General features: G+C 38.0%; 1 protein-coding gene across 2 annotated transcripts in view; it reads left to right on the forward strand.

Annotated features, from left to right (window-relative positions):
* The window catches only part of LOC106155751 (von Willebrand factor A domain-containing protein 7-like), a 36,151-nt gene extending 23,880 nt beyond the window's left edge, over positions 1-12,271 (forward strand). For both annotated transcript variants that reach the window (XM_087005748.1, XM_087005749.1), the window contains exons 8-19: positions 5,337-5,471; positions 5,980-6,147; positions 6,436-6,572; positions 6,751-6,901; positions 7,118-7,194; positions 7,609-7,768; positions 7,950-8,119; positions 8,385-8,496; positions 9,478-9,673; positions 9,984-10,077; positions 10,322-10,563; positions 10,806-12,271. In XM_087005748.1, the coding sequence (XP_086861874.1) occupies positions 5,337-5,471; positions 5,980-6,147; positions 6,436-6,572; positions 6,751-6,901; positions 7,118-7,194; positions 7,609-7,768; positions 7,950-8,119; positions 8,385-8,496; positions 9,478-9,673; positions 9,984-10,077; positions 10,322-10,563; positions 10,806-11,535 (2,372 nt within the window). In that variant the 3' untranslated portion in view covers positions 11,536-12,271. The remainder of the gene's footprint in view (positions 1-5,336; positions 5,472-5,979; positions 6,148-6,435; positions 6,573-6,750; positions 6,902-7,117; positions 7,195-7,608; positions 7,769-7,949; positions 8,120-8,384; positions 8,497-9,477; positions 9,674-9,983; positions 10,078-10,321; positions 10,564-10,805) is intronic.

Genomic DNA, 12,271 nt, shown 5'->3' on the forward strand with positions numbered 1-12,271 from the left:
AGCTGGATACAGAGCTGACTTTTGATCAATTGAGAGTTGAGTCCCGGAAAATTGAAGGTGAGTTAGGACTTTTACCATCGGAAAATAAAAACATAAAATCTGTTCATGTGAAGCAGACTACTGCAGAGACTAAGTCCAATGATTGTGAACTAAGAGGCATGATTAATCAGATCAATAGTAGATTTGATAGAATAGAGAAACGCTTTAATGCATTGGAAAATAATGCTGCAATGTCTTCTGGTCAAGAAACAGTTCACGTTTCAGATAGAATTCCACGTACCAGAGGTATTGGTAGAGGCCAAGGCCGTGGCTATAGAAGAGGAAGAGGTCGTACTTATTCTTCCTTTTCAGGTCAACGTTCTTTTTCAGTAACCAACAGGAATAGCCAGATAAACAATGCATCAAAAGAAATTATTTGTTTCAGATGTGGACAACCTGGTCATGTTGCTGTTGGGTGTAGAGCAGACATTAGTGCTCATTTAAACTCCAAAGAGTCTGTTTAGCCAGTGCAACAGACTCAAAATCTCCAAAGGTTGTTAAAAATACTCCAAATTTAGTGGGCGATTCTAATGAATGTATAATTGCTATTGACAAATGTTCTTTTTCAGCCTTATTAGACACTGGTGCCAATGTATCAACAATTTGTGAAAATGCATACAAGAGAATAGAGCAGGTTTATCCTCTGAAACAATTAGATCTTTGTCAGTTGGAAATTGAGGTAGCTGGAGGTCAGACATTACCTTACTCTGGTTATGTTGAGGTAGACATTAGTATTCCAGGTGTATCTGACCCAATAAGCTGTGTCATGTTGGTTGTGGCCGATACAAAGTATGGTAAGGATGTGCCTATTGTTCTAGGAACTAATGTTTTAGAACTCATCATGAAAAATGTAGAGAGCAAGTATGGTGTAAGGTTTCAGCAAGCTAAACACATTCCAAGCTCTCTGTTACTCTCCATGAGGTGCCTGAAGTCGATGCATGATAGACTGAAAAGAAACAACGGACAGATAGGTATTGTAAAATCTGCTATCTCTGACAAAGTAGTTATTCCAAGCAATACTTCAGTTTTAATCAAGGGCTGTATTGATAGGAAATTGGACGTTTTACCAAAGGTAGGTATCTTGCAGCCATGGGAGAAGTCAGTTTTACCAAGAGGGGTAACCATTACTCCAGCTTTGGTTGATACCAAAGAACAAGAAGTTTTACCTGTTCAGGTGAGTAACCTTAACACATATCCAGTTGTCATAGCACCTAAAAGTGTAATTTGTCAGATACAGGCATGCCAGGAGTTGGACGGTGAAGAAGAGGATCATGGTGGTTCAAACAATGACAACATGGAATATTTGTCTCAGATAGATCTGAACAAAGATTTATCTGATGAGAAATTCAGGAAGGTGAGTGATTTTATCCAAGGTTATTCAGATATATTTTCTCAAAGTGATGAGGATGTAGGTTTCACCAGTTTGGTTAAACACAGGATAGTCTTGTCAAATCATGAGCCTTTTAAGCAGAGACATAGGAGGATTCCACCCTCTATGTACCAAGAGGTAAGAAATCACATCAGACAACTTCTTAACTCCGGTGTAATAAGAAAAAGCCAAAGTCCTTGGGCTTCAAATATTGTACTTGTAAAGAAGAAAGATGGTAGTCTGAGATTGTGTGTTGACTATAGACAGCTGAATCAACGTACTGTGAAGGATGCCTTTGCATTACCACGGACTGAAGAACTCCTTGATGATATTGGAGGTAAGCTGTTTTATAGCGTTTTAGATATGAAGAGTGGTTACCATCAAGTCCCCATTGAAGAAGCACATAAACAGTACACTGCATTTACTGTCGGACCATTGGGTTTGTATGAATATAACAAACTTCCTTTTGGGCTATGCAATGCTCCAGCAACATATCAGCGTATGATGGAGGAGACTCTGGATGGTATCCATGACTCAGGTGAGAAGTTTTGTCACATTTATTTGGATGATGTGATTGTAGCGTCAAAATCTTTCTCAGAACATTTGGATCATCTCAGCTTGGTCTTTGAGCGCTTTAGACAAGCAGGTCTTAAGCTATCTCCAAAGAAATGCAAACTTTTCCAGGAAAAGGTATGTTTTATTGGTTACATTGTATCTTCAAGAGGCATTGAAGCTGACCCAGCAAAGATTGAAAAGGTAAAGAACTGGCCTGTCCCGAAAACTGCAGATGAATTGAGAATATTCTTGGGTTTCACGGGCTACTACCGTAAGTTTGTAAAGGACTATTCAAAAATTGCTAGACCATTGTACAACTTACTTACTGACCCGGTAGATGCCAAAACTGTAAAGAAAAGAAAAGGTAAAAAGTCACCTAAGCAGAATGCATGTTGGCAGTGGAAAGATGATGAGCAGCTAGCTTTTGATACGTTGAAAGGCATTTTGTCATCACCACCTGTGTTAGCTTACCCAGATTTTAGCAAGCCATTTTTTTTACACACCGATGCATGTCAGACTGGTCTAGGAGCTGTGTTATACCAGGAAAATGAAGGTAAGGAACGAGTCATTAGTTTTGCTTCTAGAGGCCTCACGAAAGGTGAAAGAAACTACCCTGTTCACAAATTAGAGTTTTTAGCATTGAAATGGGCTGTTACTAAAAAGTTTCATGATTATCTTTATGGTAACACATTTGTAGTCTACACAGACAACAACCCATTAACATATGTTCTTACAACTGCAAAACTGGATGCTACAGGACACCGCTGGATTGCTGCCTTGAGTAATTATGACTTCACTATTCGGTATCGTGCTGGAAAGGCTAATGCTGATGCCGACGGACTTTCAAGAAAACCTCAAAACAGTGAAGGTGAGTATGACGAAATTTCTAAAGATGTCATAAGATCTATTTGCCAGAAAACCGACACTGGTTATTTAGAAAGCATCTGTATGTCAGCACAGATTGTAGATGAGCAAGTATTAGACTCTAGTGACTTCACTCCAGTGGATTGGAGATCAGAACAAATGAAGGACGAAGTGGTAAGTTTTTTTCTGAAAGGAGTTGAGAATAAGCAGAAACCAGTTGTTTCAGAATTGCAAGAGGGAGAGATGAAAGCATTTTGTAAAGAATTTCCACGATTAGAGGTGAGAAACGGTATTTTGTACAGGAAGGCAGAAATAGCTGGAGAGACAAGATTCCAGTTAGTCCTACCGAAAAGTCACAGAGCGAAAGCAATGAAGGGAGTGCACAATGACGTTGGCCATTTAGGTAAAGAAAGGGGAATGTTAAACTTGAGGCAAAGATTTTATTGGCCACGTATGGCAGTTGATTTAGAAACCTGGATTAGAACATGCGAACGATGCTTAAAACGTAAGTCCCCATCAAATTCAAAAGCTCCTTTAGTGAATATACAAAGTACACAGCCTTTAGAACTCGTTTGTATGGATTTTTTGGGTTTGGAATCATCAAAAGGTGGGTATCAAAACATTTTAGTCATAACTGACCATTTTACAAAATTTGCAGTAGCTGTTCCCAAAAAAAACCAAACAGCAAAAAACAACAGCTAATGCCTTTTTACAAAATTTTGTTTACTATTTCGGCTTTCCAAAACGGATTCATAGTGATCAAGGTACAAATTTTGAATCGAAAATGATCAAGGAAATATGTCAATTAAGTGGGATGGAGAAATCACGTACGACTAGTTATCATCCTATGGGTAATGGCATTACCGAAAGACTTAACCGTACACTTTTAGACATGTTAGGGACACTAGAACCAGATCAGAAGATCGACTGGAAAAAATACGTTGCGCCTCTTATTCATGCTTACAACAGTACGGTACATGAAACTACAGGTTTTACTCCATACGAGCTTATGTTTGGGCGAAAGCCGAGGTTGGCTATAGATGTAGTATTTGGCTTAACACCGGATAACCAGAGTTTTTCTGATTATTGTGAATATGTTGATAATCTGAGAGAACGTCTTTTGCAGGCTTACAGGTTAGCACAGAGCAAAACAGAAATTAGCCAGACACAACAAAAGAAGCAATATGATAAACGAGCGAGAGGTTCTGTCTTAGAAGTGGGAGATCGGGTATTGGTTAAGGTTGTAGCATTTCAGGGCAAGCACAAAATAGCTGATCGCTGGGAACAAGATGCATATATTGTTCGTGCCCAGCCTAATCATGATATACCAGTTTATGTTGTAGAAAAAGAAAACAAGTTGGGAGAAAAACGTGTGCTTCACAGGAACCTGTTATTACCAATATCGCAACTTCCTATTTCAGAGAAAACTACCATAGAGAGACCAAAGCCGAGGGAGAGAAAGTCATTGAGACTTCGTAATCAAATGAGAGAAAAGAGAGTGCGAGTGAGGAAAGACAGTAGTAGTAGTAGCAGTAGTGTAGATGAGGAAGATGAATATGTGTTTGTAGGTGATAGTGTGGACAGAGAACTTAAAGAGAATGCTGGTAGAAATGATAGTGAGACGGAGCATACAGTGGAAGAAGTTGCAGCACCGGACACAGTTGAGACAGCTGAACAGGAGTCAGTTGCCAGTGAATCATTGGTGTCCGATGGTACTGAAGATCAAATTTCCCGAGATGTGAGAAAGGTTCCAGTACCTGTGCCTCGCACACCCATTCCAATCCCCAGAAGGAGTACGCGACATCGCAAACCGCCTGATTATTTAGTTATGTCTCAGGTTGCGGGGATTTGCGAAGATATTTTACGGTTGATGAGTAATTGATATATATCTCATTTGTATAATCTTACATAAATATATTGTTTAATAAAGGAACATTTTGAATGTAAATATTTGTGTATTTATATTTGTGTTTTTTTTTTTTTGTATGTATTGGTGTATGTCGGGACGACATTTCACTGGAGGGGGGAGAGTGTAACTATGTGTAAATATGAACTCGTCACTCGTCTTGTCTTGTGACTTGATGTAGCTCTGACGCCCTCTAATTGTTCCTTTGTCTGTTCTTTTGTCTATGTCCCTTTGTTCTGTCTTCCCGCGTCTTTGCCACGTGACTTCACATTATAAAAGGCATTGACGCGGTATTTTCTAATAGTGCTGAAGTTGCTGTTCATCTGTCTGTTTCTATGTGTTTTCAGACCAAGCCGTATTGGTATATTCAGCACTCTTTCTAAACGCCCTTGAATAAGATCAGGGGTGAAAATTTTAGTTGTAGCAATAAAATTTTACACAACCAGAGAGTCCGTCTGTTACATATATATATATATATATGATTCAAGTGCGATGATTTGAAAGTAGGGGAAACTTTTTAAGGAAAATTCAACTTGGTGGGAAAATCCTGGATAGGATACCTTTTAACATTTCATATCAGTAATTAATTTGGTATATTTTCAGCTGGTGATCCCAGTAAACCAAAGGGAGAATTGACGATGACAAAGGACTCTGAAGAAATGATAGACGCGTTGCGAAATCTGTATGCTCACGGCGGAGCTGACTGCCCAGAGCTTGCCATGTATGGAATGGCAGAAGGCGAGTAAAAGTTGTGCATTGTTTTAATTGAAAGTTAAGGCCATTGCATTCGGGAGAATGCCATTCTTATCTTTCCAAAATAAAGCTTTACCCCAAAAACTGATTGTTTGAAAATACTACATACATGCGTCAGCGGATATTTACGTTGCACTTAATTTAACTTTCTCCGAATCATCAACACGTATGAACAATCCGTATTTGGTTTCCTAGTAGATTCTTTTTGGTTAAAGTGATGTTCCTTTTCATTATACAGGTAGAAGTGTCTACCCCTAAGGGAATAGTTTTTTCCATCGCTGCTTTATTAGTTAACATCCAAATTCCAAAAGTTATGGACAGATTATGATACATTTTTTAGGATAGGCCAGAAATGGGCTAGCATTCAATTGATAGGATTTTGGTAATGACCCATTTATTCATTGGTATATAATAATTGGACCCGAGATATATTGTTTGACATGGTATTTGGGTTACAAGCAGAGAGAAAAAATTATACGCTTTTCACCTTCAGCCATTAAGGTATCTCAGCCTGGTTCCACAATATACTTTTTTACGGATGCTGATGCAAAAGACGCAGACAGAGAGAAGGAAATTGAACAGCTTGCCCTGAAAAAGAACATTAAGACTGAGATGGTGTTGACAGGAAAATGTTCTGCAAGAAGGAGACGCAGTTTGCAAGGTTTTTTTAACCACATTTAAAAAGTTTGCTTGTTTAAGTTGCACGTCTTGTAAAGGTCAAATAAACAAATGAATAGATAAATATTAAACTAATTTAAATAAACAAATAAAAATTTGAAAGGTAAAATATAAAAATCAGTTTAAAAGTAGTATTTTAGGTTCCTATGGTGATGTTATTTAAGTGAACTACTGTGAGCTTATCTATATTCTGTTTCAGATAATACTTTGATGGCATTTACAGTCGTCGATATATTCCAAGTTGTTTAACACTGCATATCTTGTGTTCTAGAAAACAGTGAAAGGTCCAGACGAAAACGTTCTGTCTTCACACCGCCTAGTTTGTATACAAAATTAGCAGAAGCCACAGGAGGGACCGTGTATATCACAGATAACACTCATATAAGCAGTGTCGTTGGTATTATTCAGGTATGGAAAACGTGGTGGAAAGGGCTTTTACAATATTTTTTAACTGAAAACTTCATTGACCAGTGGATAAGCAAAATAAATTCTAAAGCCAACATCATTTGGCAATTATTTTTACGTGTGTTTTTTTTTTCCTCCTGGTAAAGACATTTTATATACTATACTTTTCGTTTTATCAAAGGAAGCTACAAGAACAGCCACTGTGAGTGTCACGCGTTTCATCAGCGATGATAGTTCCAAAAATTTCACGGTGGACAGCCAATTAAGTGAACTATCTGTTAAGATACTGGGCTCTTCTTATACACCCTCTATAAGCGTCTTCCTGCCCGATGGTAAGGCAAAAAGCACGGAAAATAAAGTTTTTCCTGTGTATACTTTATTGCGAAAAGATGCCATTTTTTTTTCAAATTGTTCGAAATGTAATTTGATTATAAGATCAAACATTGAAAGGGTCGTAAACATTTAGTAGTATTTATATCAGGTAAGGTTTAACAAATTATTTGTTACAAATAGAATACTGCATATAAACTTTGTTTTGCCTACTGCAGGAACCTCTCATCCAATGAGTGGCAATGATTTTAACGTCACAAGCCTAGGACCATATGCCAAAGTTTTTACGTTTAAGGTAACTCCATATTTGTAACTCAAAACCCTTGTGAGTAGATGGATACTGTAGTGTTATCTCTGATATCAGAATGCTTTGTCTTACCAAAAGTATACATTTGACTGAATTTCTGTTTCTTGTACGTTATAATAAAATGGACTTGCGTTTTCATCTGGAATTCACGCTTTTCTCTTCTTTCCGCTTTGCAATTTGGCTCAAATATTGGATATTAGACAGACCTCATTTTCTGCCAACCAAACATTTGTGCGTCGATAAAATAAATCGGAATCTCCGCTCATGGCTAAATCATGACGAATATAGAAATCATCGTTTGAAAAAAGTTTACATCGTTTGAAAAAAGGCCTGTTTTAGTTGTGCCCTTTTGACACATTGTATCTTATATTAGAAATTATATAAAAAATCGTTAACTTTCAGAACCCTCCGCCAGGAATCTGGTCATATCAGCGCCTGTCTTCAGTAGAGAGTTGGCAGGTGGACATAACTGGCCAGAGTATGCTGGATTTTCTCTATGATTTCCTGGAAAAAGATGAAGTTACTGACACGTTGTATGCTGCCACTGGACGTCCAATCGCCGGTATGAAATAGAAATCCATGTCATGCATCTGTATTTTTCAGAACGTTAGTATAAGGAAATTGAAAATAAAATAGATTATCAAATCTCACAAATTTCTTGTTTATGAACTGGCCCTTATCCGGCTTATTAAGACCATAGTTTTTCATTTGCAACAGCATCACAAATATTGTCCTTTTCGTAGGAGTCAACACATCTATTCTGATCAGGGTGACCGATGTGTACGACAATAATTCTTTGACAACAGTAAAACTTCAAGATGAGAATGGTAATACCGCCAGTGAAATATGGCCTCTCAGGGGCGGTGAGCAACTGCGCAACTACTATTTTGCAACGCAAGTTCTACCATCAGAGGTATTATTTGTTTAACTGTTTGAAAGAAGAAAAGAAAAGTAATTTGAATACTTTTCGAAAATATATCCGTTCAATTTTATAAGCGGTATTTGAAGTATAGCAAGTATATTTCTATACGAAGTATTCCCTGTTAGAAAACTGTTTCACTTAACCACTTCATCTGAATATAAGTAGCGCTTTTCTTAAAGGACATCATCCTCTCAATTTGGGTGGGAGTATCAAGGCAATTTCAGAATATAGATAATCTAGAAACTGACAATTTCAGAGTTTTCGTCTGGCCATCGAGGGCTATGACAGCAGAGGGTATAGATTTACAAGGCTGTCTACCGCCATGGTTAAAACAGTAGGACTGAAGCTTCAGGTCCATCCTATACCAGGTAAGTAAACCTCAGGTCCATCCTATACCAGGTAAGTAAACCTCAGGTCCATCCTATACCAGGTAAGGAAATCTCAGGCCCATCCTATACCAGGTTGGTCAACATTAGGTCTGTCCTATACCAGGTAAGTTAACCTCAGGTCCATCCTATACCAGGTAAGTAAACCTCAGGTCCATCCTATACCAGGTAAGGAAATCTCATGCCCATCCTATACCAGGTTGGTCAACATTAGGTCTGTACTTTACCAGGTAAGTTAACCTCAAGTTTATCCTTTAAGCCCCTTTTACATTGGACGGCGTCCTTGCTGTGTCCCGTAATACGGCCTCGTTTGACATTAAAAAAAACTTTACGTGCCGACAACTGGCCGATCATTGAGCATTCATTCTGCAACCAAAGCGATGCTTGTGCCTCCTTTCTACGACCACAGCGATGCCAGCTGTATGGTCACACAAAGGACGCAGAAAGGACGCCTCCCAGTGTAAAGGGGGTTTTGCCAGGTTAGAAAATCTCAAGTCCATCCTAAACCAGGCTAATAGATCTCAGGTCCAACATATACCAGTTAATATAGGTCCATACTATACTATACTACACCTGGTTAGTAAACCTATCCTATACCAGGTTAATTAGGCGTTAGGTTTGTTCAGAAAAGGACTGATTTAGATCGAAAATCTGTTTAATGTAAAACATCCGAAGAAAATATTATATAAAGATATATTTGAAATAAACCGTCTGGTGTGCCATCATCATAATGCACACAGTGTGCTATAAAAGCTCATTGTTATTTATTTTAAAAATAATAATTTTTGTAAATGTTGTTAGGGTTTTGTATTACATTTACATAACCACCAGTTTTATAATAAATATGATGAATAAGGGAAATTTTTGTAAATCATTATAAAGAGATTGCTCTTTTTTTTTTCACTCCAATCCTTTTGGTCCATTCTAAAGTCAACTGATGAAAATCCATCTTCTATATTTCAGCCTTATACACTAGGGAAACCGTCTATGTAAATTATACAGTAACCAATACTGGACCAGCAGGCAACTTTAATGTGTCAATCCTCGACACTGAAAATTTGGTCACTGGATCAGCGTTTTCAGTGTTCTACCTATCTGAACATGAAAATAGGACTGGTTCTTTCACCCTGTATGGGGGTATTGATCCAAACGTAACAAGGTGAAAATAAGTTTTACTTTAGCCCTACTTAAACTGATGTGATGAAAAACGATCTTCAGTTTCCGACATGTATGAGAGAATACAGATATCGTATATTTTACATTATTGTATTGTAAAAGTACGCTCACTTATTTTCCAGAAGTTCAGTTTGTTTTACACTAACGTTCGCTTATTTTACCCATCTTCATTTATGTATTTGCAATTTTACGTTAAATACTTATTGATATAGTACGTGATGTCCAATACACCTGTCTATATCAAGAAAATATATATATATATATAAACAGTGTGACTTTTTATGTTTTTGTAGCACGATGACAATATCGGCGGCGCCCAGCGGTGGAGGTAATTTAACAGCTCAATACAAAATACGGCGGATATCTGTCGGGGAGAGGCTTGAAGAGGTACACCTGTCGCACTTACTTGTTGCAATTAGAAAATGAAAGAGACAAAATTATTTTTTCAGACAAATTTCTAACCGAAATCAATGGAGATTTTCTAAATAATACTCTGAATGTGAACACATGGGTGTCTTTATAAAGATCTTTTTTCAACTATCAATTCTGACATCGATATTTTGGCACTTTCAACGCATTTTGGTTTATTATATTTTACCATGCCATATATTCTAGTGTATGAATATTTCAGGTTGAGGATGATGCCGCTCCAAACTGCACCATTTTGTCGTCCTTTGGCCCATGTCGGCTAGAGCAGCTGGATCCCTGCGTGTGCCACGCCCACTTGTGGCACGTGACTGTTGAGATCACCGAAACTGGGTTTGGCTTGCATCGTATCTACGCTGGAAAACTTAACAGTAGTTCTGCAGCGTTTTCTTACGACAATTTCACATCTGCGTCTTCACTTACAAACCCGGTGATGGTAAATGTGAGGTAAAAATTTAATAAGATCTGTCAAAAGTAACGATTAAATTAAAAAATAATGATGCAGATATTGTCGCCAACCAAAAGAAAAGTCATGGCCTTGTGTAAGGAGAGTATCTCGGTCGAAGCCAATTCAGTTAACTCAACGAAAGAGCTTACTGGTAATTTCGAAACACGCACAAAAATAATGACTAAAAAGAATTTCAAAATTTTAAATGCCCGCCATAATATGCAAACATTTTCTCCTTCAGCTCTGATTGTTGTAACCCTCTAGTTTACATCAACGCGGGGGACTTAGCCGGTAACCTTGGCCAATGTACCATAGACCACAGGTTACATGGAGTTCCCAGTGAGTGTATTGAAACCACTACGACTACCGAGGACACCACAACCGCGTATGATGCGCCGACAACAGGTACGGCGAAGAACCCAGAGGCCACGACTGTTAGTGCCACTACCGATACCATTGCTGCTACACAAAATACCGCAACCCCATCAGTAACCAATGGTGAATCAACACTTTCATTCGAAGTTTCTACTCCCGTTGACGTGTCAGTTACTATTCCATCCAATGAAACAGTTCGACAAGGCTATTCGAATAGTCGATATGGAGAACCGAATACCAATGAGCCTATCATCCCAACTTACGGTATAGCTCTTTTGGTGGTAGGGGTCATCATCGTTATTCTTGGAGGCACATTGCTCCTTTATAAGAAAGGAATTATTTTCAAATCTCTTAATTTACAAAGACGAATTGTCCCCTGCCAAGATGTAGATGTCATCAAAGCAGACTACGTCGTGGATGGGAAAAGTTCTGCATCAGTAAATGAGAACAACGGTGAATCGAGTGCACCAGTAAATGAGAACAACGGTGACTCGAGTGCATCAGTAAATGAGAACAACGGTGACTCGAGTGCACCTGAAGCCACTTTAAACCATGTACAAAAAGACGTGGTTATAGATGATTTCATTTATGTATAAAAGACAGAAAAGATTTGCCTGATATTTGTACTCGGCCAAATGACTCCTGAGTACAGTTGGTGCACGGTCTAGATGTACATGTACATGTGCAGTGACCTACTTGTGATAGAATCAATATTCTCATTATCTGGGTTCGCTTTGCTCAGTGTATTATTTTCAAAAATGAAACATCGTATTATATTGTTATTTATCATTTGTAAATATATGTTTATATTTTAATAATGAAAAAAAATTAGAAAAATTATTTGAGCTCTAAGGAATGCACCTTGTAAAGTACACATAAACTGTTGAACTCGAGAACCGCTTTCTACACTTGTTAAACAAGTGCCATCAGACATTACGAACGGCGCGTTTGTATCAGGTCGTTCTACATTGTAATTTGGTTTGACCTTTAAGTTGTGCGCTGTATGCTTTATGCTGCTCATACCAAGTATTCATTGCCATAGGATAGTACCTTGCCACCGAGATGTGATGCCAAAGACAGCTATATCTGATAGGGTGTGTTTGCCGCGTAGCACGTGCTAAATTGTAAACGGATGTGATGTACAGAACAGAAAACCTTTCATTTTAAGAGTACAGTTATTAGACTTACCCCATAAAATACAACAATTACAGGGATCAGTATCATATATTAGGTCTGATCAAGGATATTTTAATTTTCAGAACGACAATGAAGCATAAAGATACATATAATTGATGTTTATGGCAACAATAAAATATACATTTGATTATCGAT

This window comes from Lingula anatina, chromosome 2 (genome assembly GCF_051362555.1).
Source record: "Lingula anatina isolate TDL-2025a chromosome 2, LinAna3.0, whole genome shotgun sequence".
Lineage (NCBI taxonomy): Eukaryota > Metazoa > Brachiopoda > Lingulata > Lingulida > Lingulidae > Lingula > Lingula anatina.